We start from the raw sequence: 25,876 nt of genomic DNA, 5'->3' as shown, positions 1-25,876 counted from the left end.
AATATGTAAACAATAAGGTACGAGAGGCTGTGCATGAATAAGTCACGGCGGAAGGGCGTTGTTAGGCACGAAGCGAAACGGATACAGCACCAGCCTCGAGTACCTTATTGCTTTTATAAAACGGTTACCACACAATACAAATATTAAAGCCAAAAAATATATGTATCAATGCAACTTTCATGAAGTAAAATCACTAAACGCCTTCCTTCCGCCGGAAAAAATAGTCCCTGACTGTGAACAGCAACAGAAGTTACATTATTACGCCATTAGATGGCGACAAAGACTGTCGTTATGAGTAAGTCACTCAGTAGTGAAGACTTTTTTTTTGAAAAGACTGAATTGTTGTGAACACGGAAGAAGACTCAACTGACCAATGCTTTGACTAGCGCTGTCAGTCACGGGAAAACCCCTTAACTGTTAAAAGGACAAGATAATACATCGGACATTTAAACAGATTTTTTTTATTATGAACATAGGACTGACCTGAAGGAAAATGCTAAATCTGAATGCAGGTAATAAACTTGCTCACTCGATCTCTTTCTCACAATAGTCTTTTACATAATACAGTAAGCTTCAATGAACAATATTGAGAACAGTTTACGTTGCTAAGAGTGGTTGCTAAGGGTGTTGTGTAGTGATACACAGAATCGTTGGGTGAAGCGGTCATAGATGCTATTGGTCACAGCTATTGACCAATCAGAATCAAGGACAGGAACTAACTGTTTTATATAATATAATATAATATAATATAATATAACATAATAATGTTTTTGAAAAAAATCTCTTATGCTTACCAAGGCTGCATTTATTTGATCAATATAATATAATATAATTGTGTCTCTTTGTGTCTTGCAGACGCTGTATGAGTTTAAGTTTGAGTTTCTGCGGGTGGTGTGTAATCATGAACACTACGTACCTCTCAATCTGCCCATGCCTTTTGGGAAGGGTCGCATTCAGAGGTTTCAAGGTAAACATACAGGAATATTCTACCGCATGCTGTTGTTGAAATTGTCTAAGAAATTGCCTGACATCTGTCTTGAAAGGTTAAGTTGTTCATCAGGAAAATTAGATTTAATAGAACTCGCCCTTCTTCTCTCTGATGCTTCTGTCCTTTGGGCTTTCTGTACCTATTGCTCATATTCTGTCGTGCCTTTCCACTGTTTCCTCTTTCTTTGTGTGTGCTAGCTTTTCTGTGTCACATTAAGGAGACTCATGCCAGAAGTGTAGGTGAGCAGTCCTGCTTGCCTGTAACTGAACAATGTTCGTGTGTCTAGTCTTAATGACACAGTCCATGTCTCTCTTCAGTGTCCTAGTCCACTCTGTCTTACATATGTTGATGTGCAGCGTAAGCTAATTCTTTCATCGGTCTAGATTCTATTGATTAATTGATTGAATGATTGGGTGTTTAAAACTGTTGTATTTTCAGAATAACTGTTTGTGAACTGGCCATTGAGTCTGTCTGTGAAATATCTTCTTGTGTATGTGTGTTCTTTGTGATTTGCTGTACCATACCTTCAGTGAAGTTATTTAGGTGCATATTTTTCAATGCCATGCTTTTGGTTTTATTATAAAAAGCTGTAAAACTCAACTAGTGCCTCTTTGGTCGTTTTAGCAAAATATTTGAGCTATTGAACACATCTTTAGCTGGAAGTTACATTCAGTATCTGCATTGTAATGTCTTTCTTTCTGTTTATTTTCTCTGTCTTCATAGATCTGCAGTTGGACTACTCACTGACTGATGATTTCTGCCGGAATCACTTCCTAGTGGGTTTGTTATTGAGGGAGGTGTGTGGGGCCCTTCAGGAGTTTGGGGAAGTCCGTCAGATTGCCATTCAAGTTCTCAAGAGTCTGATGATCAAACACACATTTGACGATCGCTATGTCTCAAAGGTCAGTGCCCAATACCTTTATTTATAATTAAAGGGTTTGTTCACCCAAAAATTAAATTTCTGTAATTAAGTCTCCCTCATGTCGTCCCAAACCTGTAAGACCTTCATTCATCTTCAAAACACAAATTAAGATATTTTTGATGAAATCCGAGGGTTTCTGAACCACAGGTCGAAGGTTGAACCACTGTAGTCACATGAACTATTTTAATGATGTCTTTACTCCCTTTCTGGACCTCAAAAGGTGCAATGACATTGCTGCCTATGTTTGGTTCGGAAACCCTCGTATTTCATCAAAAATTGTTTTTTTGATGAAGGTCTTACGGGTCTTACGGGTTTGGAACGACATGAGGGTGAATAATTAATGAGAGAAATTTCATTTTTGGGTAAACTGACCCTTTAAGAGCATTAGCAGTGAGGGTTTTCTTGATTTTTTTTAAGCAACTTTGCTAAACAAATAAATATGACTATATATCTGGGAAAAGTGATCTTCAGTCAATTTTGATGAACAGTATAGTACAGTAGGCAGAAACCTGACTAGGAGAAATTGCAACGCGCAGTATGGAAGACCTGCTATTCAGTCAGCTTTTTGAAAAAGACATTCCCTTTCATGTGGAACTTCACATGGCGTTGACGCTATGGGGATGCTTTCGCGTGAGCCGGTGTCTGAAGCACTTGTCCACACATGCCATACATAGAGTCCATAAATAGACACCAGAAATGTGCATCAACAGCTTCTTTGTCTTTAGAAGCTTTGTTTGTTGAGTGTGTGTCTCTGAAAATCCTGTGTGTGTGTCGGCGTTAATTTCGTAAATGAATAATTTTCGTCATTATTTTCGTCAATGACATTTTCTCACAGACGATAACGAGATAACTAAATAAAAACCAGTTTTGAATGATAAAAAACTATGACAAAAATGTATTGACATTTTCGTCAACGAATAAAAACGAGATGAAAATATTATTGAGGGACGATTTGGGAAGAGATCCAGTCAGAATGATGTCCTGCGCTGTAGATGCACACATTTGAACTGTAACGTGCTGATCTACCCGACATAAGTTGGCATACACTTCATGCATGTCCCATAAAACGTTCAAAAATGTAAACATCTGGGAGAAAGAGAAGAGCAGACATATGGATAGATCTGAAAAAGTGTGACAACTCAAAAGAGAACTCTATTCGGTACAGTTTTCTGTGCGAACACACAGAAAGCTAGACAGCGCACGAGTACTGATTTGAGCTCTCTTTCGTGTCTGAATGGACAAATATACACAACATTATGTCAAAATGTCCATTTTGGAGAGTATTCACGTAAACAGAGTCAGTTATGTCTTAAAAGAACGTAAACAGCTGTGAGAATATCGGATGTGCATCGGATGTGTATTGGATCCACATATTCGGTCTTAAAGTGACAGCAGCCTAATAAACCTGCTGACGTCTGTGCCCTTAATATAAATCAAACAACAAAAGACGAAGAGAAAATCATTCACCGTACTTTAATAGCTTTAATAAGGAATAATTATATTTAATTTATACAAATAATTATGTCTGCATGAAAGAATAATGAATGATGTATGCAAGTTGTTATAAAGAATGCATATCTCAAATATATATAAAATAAATATTGAAGCTATTGAAGCGCTACCATTCAAAAGTTTGGGGTCGGTAAGATTTTTTAAATGGTTTTGAAAGAAGAATCGGTAACACTTTAGTATAGGGAACACATATAAACTATTAACTACGACTTTTCCCTCAATAAACTAATTTACTGCTTATTAATAGTTAGTAAGGTAGTTGTTAAGTTTAGGTATTGGGTAGGATTAAGAATGTAAAATAAGGTCATGCAGAATAAAGCATTAATATGTGCTTAATAAGTACTAATAAACAGCCAATATTCTAGTATTCTAATAAGCAACTAGTTAAAAGTCCTTAAAATAAAGTGTTACCGAAGAATCTTATGCTCACCAATTCATCATTTATTTGATCGAAAATACAGTAAAAACAGTAAGTCAGTAACTTATTGACCCCAAACTTTTGAAAAGTAGTGTATAATTGAAACACAATCTTGTTTTATATATTTTGTTCTTTCTGTATTCAAATATATAGGAGCTGTACTGTATTCCTACCGGTAAATAGCTAACCTGTATACGTGTTTATGTTTGTGCAGAGTCAGCAGGCCAGGTTGGCGACACTCTATCTACCCTTGTTTGGGTTGCTACAGGAGAACGTTCACAGAGTAAATGTGAGAGACGCGTCTAATTTTAACACCAACCAGGTGAATCATCTTTTTGTTCTTAATTTTCTCTTTTTCTCTCTTGCATCAGTCTAGTATTTGCCGTAGATTTCACATGCCGTCTGAAATGTTAGGTTGAACTCTGTTATTTCTCCTCAGAATGGGCGAGATGAACATCTTGCCAGCATCTCTACGACAACACCCCAAAAGCCTGTTGGTAACCTTGACAACAGCCTTCATAAGGATGTATTTGGGGTCATCTCAGGAACTGGTGAGTGATGACCAAATCAAAAACATTCCTTACCGGCATCTCAGGTCTTTCACCTGCTAGTATTATTGAGATTATCAGCAGATGTTTCTGTGAATGATTTTATTATATGAATTAAGTTTATTCTGTGCGTAGCCTCTCCTCACACCTCCACGCCTAACATTGGTTCTGTGCACCACGCTGACTCCCGAGGTTCTCTGGTCAGCACAGACTCAGGAAACAGCCTCCATGAGAAGACCAGCTCCCTCGATAAGGTAAAGCAGAATTACAGGGAGGGCCCAAAATAATCTCGTATCTGCCTTGTTTAAATGTAATCTCCTACTTTCAATATATGCATTGTAAAAAGCCCATTACAAATAAAATTTGACTTCACTTTGTCTTTTAAAAACAATATTAAATGGAGACATAAAATGCTAAGGGGGATCCTTCCTCCCCTCAGAGGCCTTTTAACTGGAGCTGTGATGTATTCACATTTCCACATGTGTCTAATACATTACTTGACCATGTGAGGTCATAAAACATCTGTTATGTTGCATTGCTCACTCCCTGGATCTTTTCAGTTGAAAAGAAATCACATGTTATTCTCCCTCAGGGCCAAATGTTAATAATCTCAGAAGTACTGTACCAGGAGTTCGTTTCCTTTAGTAACCTCAACCAAAAACCACTTCATTATTTCAACCCTGTCAGAATCTTATGTAAAACATAGGATTCAATTGAAAATATGTCACTTGAGTAGATAACTTGTAGTATCATTCAGTTTTGCTGTGTATTTTAATTTATCACAGTATAATGTGACACATATACTGATATTTATTTATTTTTTTTCATATTTTATGCTTACCTTGTTAGATTGTCAACATGTTTCAATGCAAGCTTGTTTCTTCCACTGAATAAAAAAGGTATAATTGCGACTTTTTATCTCGCAATTCTGACCTTTTTTCTCAGAATTGCGTGTTATAAACTCACAATTGCATGTTATAATGTCAGAATTGTGAGATATAAACTTGCAATTCTGCATGAGAAAAAAGTCAGTCTTTTTTAACTCACACTTCTGACTTTATTTCTTGAAATTGTGAGTTTATATCTCACAATTCTGACATTATAACTTGCAATACTGACTTTATTTCTCACAATTGTGAGTTTATATCTCGCAATTGTGAGAAAAAAAGTCAGAATTGTGAGATAAAAAGTTGCAATTACTTTTTTTATTTTTTTATTTAGTGGCGGAAACAAGCTTCCATATGTTTCAGGGGTGGAGGATATAAGGTTGAAGGTTATAATAATTGTCTTAATTATCAAAAATCTTTGCACCACAATATCAAATTGTCAGTCCCCTCATAAAATTGTGGAAATGTTGAGCTTGATGTTGAGAAGGTTGCTTTTGTTAAAAATACATAACTTATACATTGAAATCAGAGTATTTTAATGATTTTAATGAATGATTTTTGTTTAGTATAACCCCTTAAAATGTCTTGATAAGTTATGGGTACAGACAAACTGGTAAATATAATATTTAAAATGTTTCAGGGTTGATTTTTTAATTAATTTATTTATTTTTTGTATTACTCACTAAACAAAGTTAAAGGATTAGTTCACTTTCAAATGAAAATTAGCCCAAGCTTTACTCACCCCCAAGCCATTCTAGGTGTATATGACTTTCTTCTTTCTGATGAACACAATCGGAGATATATTAATAAATATATCCTGACGCATCCAAGCTGAAGAAAGTGTCTCCATCCACATCCATCCATCATATACACCTATGATGGCTTTAGGGTGAGTAAAGCTTGGGGTAATTTTCATTTGAAAGTGAACTAATCCTTTAAATATATTGAAATATCATGAGAACACAAATGGCTTCATTGTGCCTTCATTCAGCTAGATTTAGAGTATGGCATGTTGCTCTTGCTCATAAGTTCAATCCTAACTCTCATCCTCCCCTCTTGACCCTAACCTCTGACCTCTTAGCCGAAAGAGAGGTTTACACGTAGACACACCCTCACCGTGTTGCCCCTCCCCCTTGAACCGGAGGACTCCGCCCCTCTCAGCCGAGCAGCCAAACGCGTCACAATGGATTTCTCACTGCTCTCAAGCCCCGCCCTCTACGACAACGACACTAACAGAATTACTGACACCATACAAGTAGAGCAACCCTAGAGTGTCCCCGTCTGGGGAGTGTGTGCTTTCATCTCTTTAATCTTTTATATCATGAGGTTGTTGCGTGTCTTTCTCATATAGTATTTTTCCAGCTCTGTGCATGTGGTGGGGGGTGTGTTTTTTGTTCACGGAAAGTCATTTGGGGTGAGCAGTGAATGCTCAAAGCATCTGATGGACAAATGTTCTGTGATGTGATATTTTGTTGTGTCTTTATATACTTTATGCATGTGTGTATGACAGACTCAGTCAGCCTCTGCTCTGGGTAGCTCTGTGCTACGCTGTGATAAATTGGACAGAGAAGAAATCAAAAACCTGCTCATGTGCTTCCTCCATGTCTTAAAGAGCATGTCTGAAGGTAAGAACATGCACACATGACTTTAATTTTCAAAGTCCACATAGTTTTACTCATGAATTGTTCACTTTTTCACTATTTTTTCAGATGCCTTATTTACATACTGGAACAAAGCCACAACATCTGAGCTGATGGACTTTTTCACTTTAGTAGAGTAAGTCATCTAGATGGGTACTAATCACATCAGAGCATTGAGGTCCTGTAACTTAATACTGAGTACTCAGTTCATTTCTCTCTCTTATACACAGAGTGTGTCTACATCAGTTCAGGTATATGGGGAAGAGATTCATTGCCAGGTAAAAAAAAATGTTTTGCTCCTAATAGTCTAAATTTTTGCTGCTGAATATTACATGTTTTTGTGTGTAATCAGGGAAAATTAAAGGGTTAGTTCACCCAAAAATGAAATTTCTGTCATTAATTACTCACCCTCATGTCTTTCCACACCCGTAAGACCTTCGTTCATCTTCAGAACACAAATTAAGATATTTTTGATGAAATCTGAGAGGTATATGACTCGTCCATAGACAGCAATATAATCAACACTTTCAAGGTCCAGAAAGGTACTAAAGACATTGTTAAAACAGGCGACGTGACTGCAGTGGTTTACCTTAATTTTATGAAGCGATGAGAATACTTTTTGTGTGCAAAAACAAAACAAAAATAACGACTTTATTCAACAATATCTTCTCTTCTGTGTCATTCTCATACGTTGTTTATGTCCAGCGCTTCCAGGTTTTACGTCAGAACGCTGGCTCATTATTTGCCGGCTCCTGCGTCAGCATCACACATTTCATCAAAATATCTTAATTTGTGTTGAACAAAGGTCTTACAGGTGTGGAATGACATGAGTAATTAATGACAGAAATTTTATTTTTGGGTGAACTAACCCTTTAAGGCCGATAAGTAACCATATTTATGTTAAACAGGATATTAGTGCCAAAACGATAATAATAATAATAAAAAAAGTATCCTAATTAGGGCTGTCAATTTTATGCATCAATTTTAAAACCATTATTTATTAAAAAATAGTATTACATAATTTGTATTATTAATTCAAATAATGTTGATAATATTTTAGTAATGAAATAATAGAGTATTTTTATTAATACTGCCTTGAATAAATGTCTATATAATAAATATGTTATATAATATATGTATCATATTTTATATAGTTTTATATAAGATTATATTGTATTTATATATTAATTATATATATTTATTCACAAATTGGCACTAAAAAGGTTTTTAATGCTATTATATAATACTAAGGTTATTATAGTATTTTAATACTAATTTTTATCATTATTTGTTATTGTTATAATGTTTATTTCTTTTTCTTGTCATTACTTGTTTTGTGTATATTGCTTTGGCAATATTGCCTGTGAACACAATCATGCCAATAAAATACTTAAAATTGAAAAATGAATAATGCATTAAGAATGAATTCAGTCAGTGCTAAGCTTATGATCAGTGACATGGAAATAAACGAACAATTTGTTCACTTCTAAAGCCACTTTTTCTGATGTCTATTCATCATAGTGGCAGACAATTTTTTAATGTATTTAAATTATCCTCATTTGCTAAACCTTGTGATTCATTGTGATACTCTTTATTAATCATTCATTAATTTATTAAGATTAATTATCTGTATATCATGAATAATGGATTCAATGCAAATTTTTAATTGATTGACAGCCATAGTTCTAATTTTATTACAAATGATTTTACCACATTTCTTTTGTAGAACCAGACATATAAATGCAAGCTTAATACAACTACTGCTATCTCATATCTTCCTGTCTCTCTCTCTTGCCTTTAATTCACATGTACTCACACATATACACATACACAGCATCAAGTCCTACACTATCTATAATCATCATACCTTGAATGACACTACTCCTTTATGTGTGTATATGTTTTATTGGCTGAAATGCTGGCGAGGGTTCAGTTAGTCAGTGATACTGTAGCATCCTGGCACCCCTGAACAGGGTAAGAGCTGTGTGCTTTTGAGTGGCCTTCACTAACAGCATGCTGACTCATTCAACTCACTGCTCTGTGTGTATGTGTGCTGAGGCATTTCCACATTCATGCTTTCTCAGTAGTTATTTACTGTATCACCTGCATGTGTCCATTAAACACAAGAAGTACAATAATACAGTATGCTCACACTTAGGTACTTACATCACATGTCCTGCTCTTTGTCCAGTGGGCAATCAGTCACATGACTAATGGAAGCCAACAGCTAATACACTGTATTAATATCTTTTATGAACCATCTGTAATCATATTGGTTTAGGAGGTCTAATTTCGGATTTCAGGTCTAATTTTGTGGCATATATAAAATAGTTTTATATATACAACCCGAATTCCGGAAAAGTTGGGACGTTTTTTAAATTGGAATAAAATGAAAACTAAAAGACTTTCAAATCACATGAGCCAATATTTTATTCACAATAGAACATAGATAACATAAATGGTTAAAGGGAGAAATTTTACACTTTTAGCCACTAAATGAGCTCATTTCAAATTTGATGCCTGCTACAGGTCTCAAAAAAGTTGGCACAGGGGCAACAAATGGCTGAAAAAGCAAGACATTTTGAGAAGATTCAGCTGGGAGAACATCTAGCAACTAATTAAGTTAATTGATATCAGGTCTGTAAACATGATTAGCTATAAAAGGGATGTCTTAGAAAGGCAGAGTCTCTCAGAAGTAAAGATGGGCATAGGCTCTCCAATCTGTGAAAGAGTGCGTAAAAAGATTGTGGAATACTTTTTGGAGAATTATTCTGGTGAATTACTGTGGAATACACCCTCAGACGGCACTGCATCACTCATTGGCATGATTGTGTCAATGACATTACTAAATGGGCCCAGGAATACTTCCAGAAACCACTGTCGGTAAACACAATCCGCCGTGCCATCTGCAGATGCCAACTAAAGCTCTATCATGCAAAAAGGAAGCCATATGTGAACATGGTCCAGAAGCCCCATCGTGTCCTGTGGGCCAAGGCTCATTTAAAATGGACTGTTTCAAAGTGGAAAAGTGTTCTATGGTCAGACGAGTCCAAATTTGACATTCTTATTGTAAATCACGGACGCCGTGTCATCCGGGCTAAAGAGGAGGGAGACCTTCCAGCGTGTTATCAGCATTCAGTTCAAAAGCCAGCATCTCTGATGGTATGGGAGTGCATAAGTGCATACGGTATGGGCAGCTTGCATGTTTTGGAAGGCACAATGAATGCTGAAAGGAATATAAAGGTTTCCAGATGGCGTCTATTTCAGGGAAGGCCATGTGTATTTTAGCAGGACAATGCAAAACCTCATACTGCAGCTATTTCAACAGCATGGCTTCATCGTAGAAGAGTCTGGGTTCTGAATTGGCCTGCCTATATCAGGCAAGAATGGGACCAAATTCCAACATCAAAACTCCAGAAACTCATACCCTCGATGCCCAGACGTCTTCACACTGTTTTGAAAAGAAGAGGAGATGCTACACCATGGTAAACATGCTCCTGTCCCAACTATTTTGAGACCTGTAGCAGGCATCAAATTTGAAATGAGCTCATTTTGTGCATAAAATTGTAAAATTTCTCAGTTTAAACATTTGTTATGTTATCTATGTTCTATTGTGAATAAAATATTGGCTCGTGTGATTTGAAAGTCTTTTAGCTTTCATTTTATTCAAATTTAAAAAACGTCCCAACATTTCCGGAATTCGGGTTGTGTACACACACACATATATATACAGTGTCAGAAATAGAATAGAAGTTAACCATAGTGAATGCAGATGTTTTAAATGGGTCATATCATGAGAAATCTGTTTTCCTTGATATTTTGAAATAACTTCAAAATGTCCTACCTAGTCAACAAAACCGTCTATTGAAATCTGCATCTATCTGCAAAAACAGCTCATTCCATATTTCAATCTGACCTTGATAGTTTGTGTGGTGCATTTTAGCATGGATTATTTTGTGAACCTGTCATAAAGTTTTTATTGAGGGGCTTTTATTGAAGAATGGAAACTGTATTGACTTGTCAACAAAACTGCTGATCATATTCATAAGCATTTTCATAAATGTTTAAGGTACACTACCGTTCAAAAGTTTACTTTTATTTTGCAGGGGAGCATTAAAGGTGACAGTTAATACATTTATAATATAAAAAAAAGTTCTGTTTCAAGTAAATGTTCTTTTGAACATTTTATTCATCAAAGAATCCTGTAAAAAGTCATTGTTCCTACAAAAATAAGAAGCATCAAAATGGTCTTTTGATCACAACATTAATAATAAGAAATGTTTCTTGTTCACCAAATCATTATATTAGAATGATTTCTGAAAGATCATGTGACACTGAAGACTGGAGTAATGATGCTGAAAATTCAGCTTTGCCATGACAGGAATAAATTACATTTTAAATATATATATTAAAATGCGAAACACTTACTTGAAATTGTAGTCATATTTCACAATATGACTGTTTTACTGTATTTTGATTAAAAATAGCCTTTGTGAGCATAAGAGACTTCAAACTTACCGACCCCAAACATTTGAATGGTACTGTACAGCAGCAATAAACAGCCTAATTAATGCTAAGAGAGAAGGTGGAACATGGTCTAAAAACCCTTCACCAACATTATACCGTATGTGGACCTCAGGGTCAAAAAATTAAATCTATGATATGACCCCTACATACTTGTATTATTATACTGTATATATTTATTATTCTTAATGACTTCTCATAAAAGTTTTGTTTTTCCTCAGAAGCCAGGAGGGGGTGGGGTTTATAGCTTCGGACAGGAAGTCGTTGACTCTTCCTGTGTCTCGTAACAGAGGGGGCGTCATGCACACTCGCTTACACCAGCTGGGCAGCCTGGAGAACGCACACACTTTCAACCACAGTAAGACACATTAACACATATTCATTTCTTGATCGCTCCTCAAGCTTCACAGCCTCACTAAGATGCTCTAACTTGATGTGCTTTGACAATCATGAAAATTACACTGTGTATGTGTATGTTTCAGTCTGAGAATTTGTTCTCGGGATCTTTGTAGACTAACCGGTAAGAGCTTCTTGGGTTTCAAGGGAACCAAAAAAGCACTATGCATATTTTACACACGTCACCCTTTTGGCACACCTTAAGTGCAGAATGAATTAAGTATTGCAGTCCAGTGGTTCTCAGTCCTGGTTCTGAAGTACTCCGAACACAGGACCACCCAGCTAACAGGGAACGTTTTCAGAACTTGGAATTGGCGCTCAAAGTTATGAGCAAATGTTCTTTCAGTAATGTTAATAGAATGTTCATTCAAAGTTATCAGGTCTTTAATAATGTTCTCAAAACGTTGACAAAAAAAACAATTTTTTCATACATCGTTCATGGAATTTTTTTTTCTAAAAACGTTTTTTAAATGTTACTACTTGTTTCAGAACATTCAAAATTAATACTCCCATAATGTTAGCAAAATTATAAAATGTACTGTTCCATTTGCATTACCAAGAAAAAAAATGGTCTTGAAACATTTGAAAAACTTAGAGAACATCCAGAAATAACGCTTTTATAATTTAATGGCAATGGTACCAAAACGTTCTTAGAACATATTTTTGTTAGCTGAGCTGAGAACCACTGATGTAAAAATGCTGGGTTAAAAACAACCCAAGTTGGGTTGAAAATGGACAAACCCAGTGACTGGGTTGTTTTAACCCAGTGGTTGGGTTAAATGTTTGCCCAACCTGCTGGGTAGGTTTATTTAACTCAACTAATGTTTAAAAATGACTATATCTGGCTTAAAATGAACCCAAAATAGGTTGGAAATTAAAAATCACAACTTTTAGAGGCAACAATAATCAACATTTATTAATTAAGCATTTTAATAAATGTTTATTGTTTAATTATTATTCATTAAACTTATAAATAAATGTTAATTTATTAAACATATTAATAAATGTTAATTTCCAACATACTTTGGGCTCATTTTATGCAAGCAATACAGTAATTTTTAAACAATAGTTAAATAAAACTGCCCAGCAGTTTGGGCAAACATGCTGAGTTTGTCCATTTTCAACCCAACTTGGGTTGTTTTTAACCCAGCATTTTTTAGGGTGTAGTCCAACCAGAGAGAGTAAGAAAATACTGAGAGGTCAAAGCAGCTTTTCTCAGTTCTGTTCAGTTTAGTTATTAAATGATATGATCTTTCTTTTCCTCTTCCTCCTCCAGCATCTTGCCATGGTGATGCTGACGCGTGTCTCCTAGAGGCTAACGTCTCAACGGAGGTGTGCTTGACTGTGCTGGACACACTCAGTGTCTTCATCATGGGCTTTAAGGTACCGACAACAAGTGGAAATGTGTGTTTAATTGTACAACTGAACAGCACTTTCATGTTGAACCATGTATCCACAGACACAGCTGTGTGCTGATTTGGGTCATAACCCGCTGATGAAGAAGGTTTTCCAGGTTCACCTCTGTTTCCTTCAGATCCCTCAGTCAGAGACGGCACTGAAGCAGGTCTTCACCTCCCTACGTACCTTCATTTACAAGGTAACCTCAAAAGATGCCCTTAGTGTTGATTCATGGGATATGAGAGGAGAAAATCCGCTTGGGGAACATCCTGAGACCACTAGAATCGGACAGTGTACAGTTAGGAATTTATTCCAGTTTATTCAGGGATCAAACGAGCAAAATAATAATAGTAATAGCTAACAGAACTTCCCTAACATTCTGTCAAGATTCTCTCAAAGTTATGAACAAATGTTCCTCCAGTAACGTTTGTTTAAATTTATCTGGTCTTTAATAATGCTTTTTAACACTTTAGCACGTACATCGTTCATGGATCATTTTTTCTAAAATGTTTTAGTTGGAAATTCATCTAGCATTTTTAAATGTTACTTCTCGTTTCAGAATGTTCAGAGAAAGTTCAAAAGTAACATTCCAATGTTTGCAAAATGGAATGTTCCCTTAACAATCGCTTAACCAAGAAGAAACAGGACATTTTGAATGTTCAGAGAATATTCAGAAATAACGTTTTCATAACTTAATGGCAATATTAGCGAAACATTCTGAGAACATATTTTTGTTAGCTGGGTAAAGTCAGTAAAATAGAATATTTTCTGATATTTCTCACCAGCCCCTTTGTATAGCAGACTATACAAGTTTTTACTTCCCGCTAGTGATTTTGGTATTGCGTCCACAACTAATCACATAATTGGGGAATTAAATGTCCAAAATGAGTGTACATATGATAAACACATAATCGTGTTGTTCATTATTTGTTAATAAGCCTCATCCTGCACTCCATGTGTCTTTTTCTCTCTTTCTCAGTTTCCCTGTACATTTTTTGACGGCCGGGCGGACATGTGTGCCTGTTTGTGTTATGAGATTCTGAAGTGCTGTAATTCCAAACTGAGCTCCATACGCAGTGATGCCGCCCACCTGGTCTATTTCCTCATGAAGAGCAACTTTGAGTACAATGGCAGGAAGTCCTTTGTCGCACACACCTGCAGGCAAGAGAGGGATAAGAGGGTAATGGGGGGGTCAATCTAGAGCAGCAGTTCCCAACCTTTTTGACTCTGAGGCCCCCCAATGCCAAAGACAATATTTGAAGTTCCTCAAAGATATTAATGGTATTCAGGATTTTATGTAATGGCAATACATTAAAATAATTAAAATAATTACAATTAATAATTCCAGATTTTTTAGTAACTGAATGTTCTTCAGGGTTCAATAATAAATTTAAATTCATTATAAATTATCAAAATTTTCTTGATTTTATTCATTTCTGTGACTTTTTCCAGATCAGGAATTCACACTTTTAAAATCTCAAATATCCAGAATTCACACTTTTCACTCAAATATCCAGGTTTTCCAAAAACCGGCAGTTATTGAGGGAACAAAATAAAAATGTCATCTTACATCTTGATTTTTAGCTTGATTTAAAACTTGTTTTGTCTTAATTTTAAGTCATCTTTCAGCTCACTTGGAAGTTTAATGAGGCCCCCTAGTGGGTCCCAACTTCCCTGATTGAGAATCACTGATCTCCTTTGCAACCTAGAGTTCATACTGACTTTTTTAAATGTATTTATTTGTTTTATACTATATTCTGAAAACATAATCTAGCTAAAATACCTGCCAATGTATTTGGAATCTTTTTTCCTCAGGTGGTGATTGCAGTCAGTCAGCTGATTGCTGATGTCATCGGGATTGGTGGGACACGGTTCCAGCAGTCACTGTCCATTATTAATAATTGTGCCAACAGTGATAAAACTGTGAAGGTAAAATCACTAAGATGCCATCATGGTTAATTACTTTTGTTTCATTCACAAAGCAGTAATTTATTTAGAAATAAAAAGATCAGATTTCAATTTCAATTTAAATAATGTTATTATAGATTGCTGTTTAAGTAGCATCTGCTAAGAACATCAGTGTTAACTATAAATATGGATGTCAGAATAACACTGAACACCACAGACTAGTAGATAACCAGCTTTTCATATTCAAATCGCATGTATATGTCACATCAGATGTGCCTGTTTGCTCATCCTGCGCTCTCTCTTCCTGATCCCCCAGCACACTGCTTTTCCCTCGGACGTGAAGGACCTGACCAAGCGGATCCGGACGGTACTCATGGCCACTGAGCAGATGAAGGAACATGAAAAAGACCCAGAGATGCTGGTGGACCTGCAATATAGCCTGGCCAAATCCTACACCAGCACCCCGGAGTTGCGCAAAACCTGGCTGGATAGTATGGCCAAAATCCATGTCAAGAACGGAGATCTGTCAGAGGCAAGCCAGCCGAATAATGCTAATTAATAAATTAAAGGCTACATAAAGTTAAACATATCCTGTTACTTATATTTTAATTTTGCTTTTTTCGCTGTATTTTTGTTTAACAGTTCATTCAGCATTAGTTTGTTTGGTGGTGTAGTAAAACAATGGTTGGTGGATAATGTGTTACATCAATAACATCATCAAGGGCTTATTTTTCTTTAGGCAGCGATGTGTTACGTGCATGTGGCAGCACTGGTGGCCGAGTACCTGAAGAGGAAAGGTGAGGGGTTCACTAGGGGGCACACTATGTGCTGTACCAGAGTCAGAAATTAACTTTTTTTTTAATCAAGATGCAATATTTGGAATGGAAATTTAGATGCCTTTATGAGTGCATTTAAAGTTTTTTATGTCAAATTTCAAACATTCAAACATTAAAAGGACAATATGTAAGATTTTCAGATTAAAATATCCAAGAAAACACTAAAACAGTGTTATATATTTTGTTGACTTGTGTACTTACATTATCCCAAACGTTTCCAACAATGTTTAAATCCAGAGAAATAAGCAATTTTAACCAGGACACGGACCGTGTCATTGCATCGCATGTTAATGATGTTATACTCGCGTTACCCTCGAGTTCCAGTTTTACTTTCGTAGAAACCATTGAAACACCAAAAACGCTTTAGTATATTATGTGTTTTATTAGACAGGTGAGCAACTGTTTGGATACTTTTATCGACAGAAAACTAATCATTGTTATATAAATCAACACGGTTAGTGAATTGCTTGTTTTCTTGATTTACCACGAGTACCATGTTTTTACCATGCCTCATAGACAATGCTATTTTGTCAAGTGGCTAACATAACATAATCAGAGAGAGCTTTCTCCATCATACAATATATTTTAAAATTAATTGCATGTCATTTAGCAACACAAGTCATCCAGTTTTTATTAATATGATATCCTAATATTGATCTAGATTAGAAGTGCAGCAAGTCTCTCATAGCAGCCACCTGAGCGAACACACAGAGTAACGTTATAACATAACTTTCAACACACTCAAATGTATTTAGTATGACAACAAAAAGAGCGGAAGTGGCCGACTGCAACATAAGCATAATAAAAGCTCTGCTGGACTTGAGACCAGTGTGCATTAGCTCTCGGCCTGCCCTGCTTCATACCACAGTAACGTTAATACCTTAGTTCATCCATGAACATGATTCCGTGATTCTGCTTCCATGATTCCTGCCCAAATCCGTCAAATTCCTTTCTATCGACTGTGGAGGTGAAGACAATAACTCCCATGAATCCACGCTCATTCACGGCGGCATCAAGCTATGCCTTTGTTTTGACTAAACGACCTCTAGCCGCGAAAATTACATACAGTACTTTGCCTTTAAATACAAATGTAGCAAAATGTTAGTTGGACTTTTATTTTGAAATGTATTTTCTGTTCATTGTTCCCATGGTTCATAAATACACAAGGTAACAACAGGCAAACAAGGAGCAGGTGTGGGTAATCAATCACTATGATAACAAATGGGAACAAAGTAAAACAGGAACTAAACACAGGAAGTGAACAATAGGGAAGAGAATACACTTCAAAATAAAAGTCCAAATCACAAAAACAAGAAACACAAAACCAGGGAACATATAACAGTATGAGATACAGTGTATAGCCACATTTCCACCGCAGGAACTTTCCCCAGGAACTAGGGACTTTGGGGTGGCACTTGGTGTGTTTCGACCGCAGGGATCAGGGTCTAAATGAAGTTCCAGGTAAAAATTTCCCCCTCAGAAAGTCCCTGCTCGTGAGGTAGTACTTTTTCAAAGTTCAGGAACTTTCAGGGGTGGGACTTGGGTGCTGAACATGCTGATTGGTTTAGTTCACGCAGCGTTTTATTTCAACAACCATTTTTAAAAGTCTTTGCAGTACGTACAGTAAGAGTTGTTTGCTGTTCGAATCAACAATGGAGATTAAAAAATACGACTGATGGACCATCGACGAGATTCAGGCTTTAATAAGCTTATATGAGGAGGACGAAATCCAGCGGGAACTGGAGAGTCGCGTGCAGTCCTGCGTCATCTTCACAGTACTTTAGACCACGATGGAAACGCAGACAGCAACAAGTCTGGGGGAAAAAGTTCCTGGGACAAATTGTTCCGGGTAATTTTGGTGGAAACGCAGCTTATGACATATTAATAGGTTTGGTCAAAAGAATGAATCATAAAAAGCTTTGAAACCATTTTATTAGCACTAATTAATTTGTAGGATAATTGTTTTTGTTGAAGAAAAAACATACAATAAAACAAAAACTGTTTTTACTCTGTATACATATTAGAAAAATATAGTTCTTTTGCATTATAGAACTTGTGCTCGATGTTATGGATGGCTTATCAATACATTTTGAAGGCTGTGATAATTGCGCTTATTTTTCTAGTATTCAGGTAAAAGATGATTTAATATTTTTTCTTCATGCTTGAATGCACGCACACACACACACACATACACATACATTTATAAAGGCATCTTGTTCAAGGTTCAACTATAATTTTGCAATCTGGAGTTCTTTGTGAATTTCTTTTACAGAAGGTAATCTCTGTGTGATAACAGCACCAATAATGCAGGGTCAAGAAAATGAGCAAATGTATGCACAAAACACACACACACTCACATATTATGCAATGTGAACATTATTTACAGAGGGGGTTCTTGAGGTGTGATCGTTCTCTTAATACTTAGTGTGTGTGTCCAAATGCCTGACATTATGTGAAAGTTTTGCAATTTATTAAACCTGGTTGAAACTATTCCGCTTGCTATTTCTTCTCCTTGGCAGGGATGTTTCGTCAGGGCTGCTCGGCATTTCGTGTGATCACACCCAACATCGATGAGGAGGCAGCCATGATGGAGGATGTGGGCATGCAGGACGTTCATTTCAATGAGGTTCAAACCAGCTTGCTCTCGATCACGTTTCTTTATAGTTCATGAATCACGGCCCCTTAATCCTGCCACTCTTTTATAGTGACTCCATCAGCACTGGAATGAATTCAAAACTCTCCTTTATAACAACATCAGTCAAATGTTCTCTTTTCTTATCTAATCAGTATCTATTGCCCCTTTCCAGAGGGTGTGTTAGTAAAGGAAATCCAGATAATGAGCCCTGATTAGCCCTGAGAGTCCCTCATCACTGTGAATAATCAGTTTGCGCATTTAATGAACTCTTTGAGTAATATTTCCACGTTGTTCAGTGCATACACTTGTGATAAGAGAGTTCATCTAGTGCTTTTGGACTTGTTGGAGTGGAGTAAATGTCCTTCGGTTGCTTCAGTGTGCAATGCGTAACCAGCAAAAGCCCAATAAACACCAAATCACCAGAGAAAGGCCCTCACCTGTTGTTAACACCGAATCAGGCTTGTTACACAAGAACTAGAAATCAGTTCAGTTCCCATATAGAGTAGTTTAACCTAGTGGTTGAAGGTCTGGGCTGACCCCACAAAGGGCACATGATTAGTTACAAAAACAGTATTAGTTACAAAAATTAACAGTAGTTTTGTCTGCAGCACAATTTGCTGTGAGAAAACGTTTGGGTAACACTTTATTTTAGGGTCTTTTAACTAGTTGCTTATTAGCATGCATATTACTAGAATATTGGCTATTTATTAGTATTATTAATAAATTAAGCACATATTAATGCCCTATTCTGCATGACCTTATTCTACATTCTTAATCCTACCAAATACCTAAACTTAACAACTACCTTACTAACTATTAATAAGCAGTAAATTTGGAGTTTATTGAGGGAAAAGTCGTAGTTAATAGTTTATATGTGTTCCCTAAACTAAAGTATTACCAAAGTTCATTCACTCTCAGGAAAAAAAGGTACAAAAGCTGTCACTGGGGCAGTACCCTTTCTAAATGTACACCTTATTTACCCAGAATGTGCATATTGTTAGTATCTTAAAGGTACATATTAGTACCTTTTGAAAGGGTACCACCCCAGTGACAGCTTTTATACCTTTTTTCCGAGAGTGTTGTGTTTGGAGACATCGTGTAAGTGCATTAATGTTGAGATACAATGAGTGCATTTACATGCACGTTCTTAACCCGATTATGCTTAATAAGCTGACAATGCATGTGGTCATGTAAACGCATTACCTGTTTTCCTTTATCAGAGTAAGGACATAAACAGCTTAAGTATAAACCAGTCGTCACAGCTAGATTTTTCCGCTTACGCCGATTTCGCTCAGCATGTAAATGCATTAACCTGCTTATTGAAGTGCGCATGTGTGATATGTGACAGGAACGCGTCCTTACTGCGGATTTAAGTGCATCCAGACAGCAAATGTTTTGCAGTAAGGGAGGAGGAAATATATCGCAAACTCAGACTTTTTCTTTTATAAATGAAAATTATAAATGTGCTCTCATCTTGTGCAGCAAAAGTAGAAATGGTACAGTCAAAATGCTGCATCTGTAACTGCATGAGAGGATAATATATGAGCCGCAAGTTTCCCGCTGACATGTTGCCACACTCTTCTTCAGTTTTAATGCTTTATTTAACATCACAACAGACAAAACAAATTAAATGCTCTGAGTCAGATACGCAAATTCACTACCGGGAAATAACCTGATTTATAATAATAACCAGTTTACTTGCGTTGTCAGGTTATTAGTTTTGCATGTTGTTATTTCAAGCTGATTGATGTGAGTTATCAGCGTATTGGTGTGCATGTAAACGTGCTCAGTATTGCACATGAGTATGTGAAAGTAAGTAATTATAAATGCATGTCTATTTGCAGGAGGTGCTGATGGAGTTACTGGAAGCTTGTGCTGATGGTTTATGGAAAGCTGAACGTTACGAACTTATTTCAGATATCTACAAACTCATCATCCCAATTTACGAACAACGCAGAGACTTTGAGGTGCACACACACTGTTTATGTATTATTGGAAATTCAAATTTAACATTTACCAGAGATGTAGTATATGAATGTAGTTTTGTGCTGTTGTGTAGAAACTGGCCCACCTGTATGACACATTACATCGGGCTTACACTAAAGTGATGGAAGTGATGCATTCTGGGAAGAGGCTACTTGGCACCTTTTTCAGAGTGGCATTTTTCGGCCAGGTAAGACAATACAAAGTTTTTACCAGTCCAGCTAACACAGGGTGGATTTAGTTGCACGATAAAAAATAAAAAAATAGGGAAAATATAGCTGAATTTTATTTTAAAGGGAGATTAAAAAAGATATATTGTGTACTATGAAAACATACTATGACTCAACTTCCTCCCCAGTCCAAAAATAAGGACAATCTTTTAACAATGAGCTTCATGTTGTTTTGAAATGTTTGGATTTCTGACCAAATGTAATCATTATATTGTTTATATCTGAACAGTATTTATTCGGTTATCAGAAACAACCAGAAAAGTAAAAAAAAAAAAAAAAAAAAAAAGTAGAAAGGGTGGAAAATGGTCACATAAAACTAAATTATAACTGTTTTAGGCAGGAAAACGTTATACACATTATAATTGAACTTCAGGGAGAAAATTCAATAATAAAAATGTATGATGTGACCTCTTTAAAAATTAGGGACATAGGCATTCCTGTATGCATGATAATATACCCTGCATGATAGCCTGTCTTGTTTAAAGCATGTCTAAGTCATTGTGGGTCTCAGTTAATCAATCTTTTCTGCTCTTTTTTTCTTTCCTAAGGCTGCGGTAAGTGTTGTTGTGAACTGTGTGTGTGTGTGTGTGTGCTGTCTTACTCATTGTCAGGCAAGGTTTTGCTTTGACCATAACAGTCTCACTAAACTACTGCTTGCGTGCATAATGCTTTTGGTTTAGAAGAGGAGGAGGCCTTTTTCTGTGTGCTGCTAGTGTCCTTCATCAATCTTTAAACACACAACACATTCTCTCATCTGCACATCCTGTCATTTCTTCATTCCGGGGTTGAACCAGACAGCACTCTGACTCATTGTTTACTATGGAAGCCATTTTTAAATGGGTTCGGACCATAAATATGAGCTAGGCAACACTTAGTGAGCCCTTTCGCTATATGCTGTGCCCATTAACCTCACAGAAGCCATGCGATTTTATGGCTTGCGCTGTTTCAACACACAGTGAAAGCTTTGTGTGCTGCATTCAGTAAGTGCTGATGTCTCAAAAGTGTCTATGTCGGACTACAGAGAATAAAAGATAGCGCTGATTATTTAGAGATAACATGAATTCTGTGAAGTGCAAGAGGCAAGATATTCATAGTCGGAGCTCTTCCGTGGAGTGTTATCAGGATTGCTTTGAAATCCTGAATACGTTGGAGGTTTTTAAGACAATTAAATGTTAAAGGGATAGTGATAATGAGAATTATCCCATGATTTACTCACCCTCAAGCCATCCTAGGTGTATATGATTATCTTCTTTCAGACGAACACAACCGGAGATATATTTAAAGATATCCTGGCTCTTCCAAGATTTATAATGGTAGTGAATGGGGAGATTTTGAAGCGACCATTCATCATAAAAATAATCCATACGGCTCCACTGGGTTAATAAAGGCCTTCTGAAGGGTTTTTGTAAGAAAAATATCCATATTTAACTACAATAACTAGCGTCCTACAGACGGCGGAAGAGTAACCCGACACATGACGCAACGACGAACACGGAAGCGCAGAGGATAGAGCAAAACAAAACACCAATCACAAATTAGAAGTCTACAACGAGAATTTTTAAAGAGAAATGTCAGAGGATTTCAATATAAGAGAAGAGGAGCTTGAGTTTGTTGCACAGCCCTATTTGTTTTCGTCCAAGCTTACGTGACTCCTACATCCTGTGTCATACATCGCGTCAGGGGTTACTTTTGTGGCACAAGTGGACTTGCGCAGTATGCGTACGGTCGTCTGCCGGAAGCTAGTTATTTTAGTTGATAAATGTTTTAAATATGGATATTTTTCTTACAAAAACTCATCGCTTCACTTCAGAAGGACTTTATTAACCCCCTGAAGCCGTATGGATTATTTTTATGGTGGATGGATGCATTTTTTTGGGCTTCAAAATCTCGCCCCCATTCATTACGCCAGGATATTGTTAAATATATCTCCAATTGTGTTTGTCTGAAAGAAGATAGTCATATACACCTAGGATGGCTTGAGGGTGAGTAAATCATGGGATAATTTAAATTTTTGGGTGAACTAAATGTGTCCATCAGTCATAAGTTTTCATTTCCACTTGTGATGTAGAGGTTTGTTGGTTACGGGATTAAAACCAGCTTTTGTTGGCTGTACATTAATAACACCAACAGTGTATGCATATGTCACACACATGATGAGATGTTGTGTGTGTTGCAGGGTTTCTTTGAGGATGAGGATGGAAAGGAATATATCTATAAAGAACCAAAATTCACTCCTCTCTCAGAGATTTCCCAGCGTCTCCTCAAACTTTACTCAGACAAATTTGGCCAAGAAAATGTCAAAATGATCCAGGACTCCGGCAGGGTGAGCACATGCACACTCATATTTTAGCAGCATTCTGCGAATAGGTGAAAGGTCAGGCAACCGTGTATAATCTGAACATATGTACACAGTAGTACACTAGTACACACATTCACTGAAAAAAACCCTCATCATTTACTCACGCTCATGTTGTTGCAAAACTGTATGACTTTCTTCTGTGGAACATGAATGAAGATATTTTGGGAAATTATACATTTTGAGAAAAGTCAATGAGCTCCAATGTTGTTTTGTTCCCAACATTCTTCAAAATATATTCTTTTGTGTTCTGCAGAAGAAAGAAATGCATACATGTTTGGAACCACATGAGGGAATGAAAGAATGTTCAATTTCAGGCAACAATTTGCTTGACTTAAAATGTCATGTTTTCATGGTTTACCTAAAGCAGTGTTTTCAAACTTCTTTAAAAAAAAAAGTTCGGTAACACTTTAGAATAACTCACGCTATGAAGCATTAGTTAAGCATTAGTAAATAGTTAGTTCATCATTTATAAAGCATTAATAGACATTAGTGAGCAGTTTATAAATACACCTATAAATGCTTTGTTCTTGATTTATAAGTATATCTATAATGTGTTTAATAAATGTATTTTCATACTTTATTAATGATCAATTTATCATTTCTAAATTAAGTATTACATTATTTACAAACCAGTTCTTTAGTTGTCGTCAGTGGTTCATAAAGTGTAAGTAAATTATTAATAAACAATTTATGTACATTTATGCATCTTATTATTTAGACATATAGTAATAGTTACTCTGTGTGTTAATAAATGCTTTATTAACACAAATCTCCTTTGTAAAGCTTTACGAGGCATGAATAGTGCTCACTTTAGATGAGCTCACAAAAATAGTTAACGGACCACTTCTAAATGTTTTATAACTACCCAAATTAATCATGAATTACAGTAGGAATATGTATTAATAAAGCATTTCTTAACATACTGAGTAACTATTACTATATGTCTAAATAATAAGATGTATAAATGTACGTTTAAATAGTTTATTAATTATTTACTTACACTTTATAAATGATCTTATGAACCACTGACAACTCCTTAATAACTGGTTTGTAAATAATGTAATACTTAATTTAGAAATGATAAATTGATCATTAATAAAGTATGAAAGTACAATTATTAAACACATTATAGATATGCTTATAAATCAAGAACAAAGCATTTATAGGTGTATTTATAAACTGCTTATTAATGTCTATTAATGCTTTATAAATGATGAGTTGACTGTTTACTAATGCTTAACTAATTCTTCATAGTGTGCAGTTATTATAAAGTGTTACCAAAAGTTCTTTAAAAATGTAAATAAATAAATACCTTTTTTGAGATATTTGAAAACCCCTCAACTAATATACATTTCTATGATAAATGCTTATGTCATGGAGAGCAAAGTGCTTGTTGACAATACCACCACGTGATGTGATGAGCACTCATCACATGAACACACAACACTTGGTAACAATCAAATTCATTAAATGTATTAGTAACAAGAAAGGAACAAACTCGTCTAGATATAACAAGACAATAATTTACTACTTTAATTTCAATGTAAATGAAACTGGCAAACAGTCAATGTAAGCATATTAAGTTTGTATGGCCCATTGCATGCTGGGAAATAGGCACCATCCACAAAACCATTTTTTATTGTAGGCCTGTTTGCATTAAAAATTAATCCAGCTCACCTGGTATGCTTGTTGGTTTGACTTCTGAGTATAGAGTATGTAGTAAAATAGAAAAGCTGTATTAAGATTATTTACTTGATCCAATAATCATTTTACAGTGTATACACAAACACACACAACAAGTGCATTACACCATAAGTTTAGTCAACAGACCTGATACTGATATGCAGTTTCCAGCCACACCTTAACCCCAATGCACTTTTCTGTTTATTCATGTTTTATCAGCATTTAACCGTTTATCTGTCTCAGGTGAACCCTAAAGATCTGGAGGCAAAGTTTGCCTACATCCAAGTGACGCACGTAACGCCATATCTAGAGGAAAAGGAGCTAGAAGAGAGGAAGACTGACTTTGAGAGGAGCCACAACATTCGCCGTTTTGTGTTTGAGACGCCATTCACAGAGTCGGGCAAGAGGCACGGCGGGGTCGAGGAACAGTGTAAACGCAGGACGGTGCTCACCAGTGAGTGATCACTACCACTGACTGAAAAAGTGCACATGTAACATACAGGAAAAGTGAAGAGATGAGGTTTTATGCTTCCATATTGTTACCTTCCATTAACAATAAAACTAAAGGTGCACCGATACTAAATTTCTCTGCCGATACCGATAGCTGATTATTCAGAATGATATCAGCCGATGCCGATACCGATAGTTTGGTTTTTCTTAAGGGAAAAAAAATCTCTCCCAAATAATGTTGCAAACTATACAGGGAACCCTCTCATTTGGTACACTACGATATTAGAGGTTACAATTAACAACAGAAGTTTTATATTCAGCTGCGGTTTATTTTCAAATATAATAATTACACTTAAATAAAAACTGAAATGTTTGTATAAAACTAAGTATCACATAAGGTAGTTTTCATAAGCACTTCTTGTCTTCATGGCAAATTTACACAAACATAATTAACAGTAAATAAGCTCCTCTCAAGTATTTTTTAATATATAGATAGCTAAGGAACTGTGAACATTATAAAACATTCCTGAGGTAAATTTGACATGATGTGACATATTGT

At 36.0% G+C, this 25,876-nt stretch overlaps 1 protein-coding gene across 1 annotated transcript in view; it reads left to right on the top strand.

Annotated features, from left to right (window-relative positions):
* The window catches only part of dock9b (dedicator of cytokinesis 9b), a 110,645-nt gene that overhangs the window by 76,491 nt on the left and 8,278 nt on the right, over positions 1 to 25,876 (top strand). Inside the window, 21 exon segments of the mRNA XM_051895957.1 lie at positions 856 to 967; positions 1,712 to 1,890; positions 4,055 to 4,162; positions 4,280 to 4,391; positions 4,524 to 4,642; positions 6,786 to 6,900; positions 6,985 to 7,051; positions 7,146 to 7,193; positions 11,661 to 11,797; positions 13,112 to 13,218; positions 13,295 to 13,432; positions 14,213 to 14,375; positions 14,378 to 14,394; positions 15,049 to 15,162; positions 15,458 to 15,673; positions 15,881 to 15,938; positions 18,497 to 18,603; positions 20,457 to 20,579; positions 20,672 to 20,785; positions 23,002 to 23,148; positions 25,111 to 25,321. Of these exon segments, the coding sequence (XP_051751917.1) occupies positions 856 to 967; positions 1,712 to 1,890; positions 4,055 to 4,162; positions 4,280 to 4,391; positions 4,524 to 4,642; positions 6,786 to 6,900; positions 6,985 to 7,051; positions 7,146 to 7,193; positions 11,661 to 11,797; positions 13,112 to 13,218; positions 13,295 to 13,432; positions 14,213 to 14,375; positions 14,378 to 14,394; positions 15,049 to 15,162; positions 15,458 to 15,673; positions 15,881 to 15,938; positions 18,497 to 18,603; positions 20,457 to 20,579; positions 20,672 to 20,785; positions 23,002 to 23,148; positions 25,111 to 25,321 (2,512 nt within the window).

This window comes from Ctenopharyngodon idella, chromosome 6 (genome assembly GCF_019924925.1).
Source record: "Ctenopharyngodon idella isolate HZGC_01 chromosome 6, HZGC01, whole genome shotgun sequence".
NCBI classification, from domain to species: Eukaryota; Metazoa; Chordata; class Actinopteri; order Cypriniformes; family Xenocyprididae; genus Ctenopharyngodon; species Ctenopharyngodon idella.
This window is presented reverse-complemented; position numbering and strand designations above follow the sequence as displayed.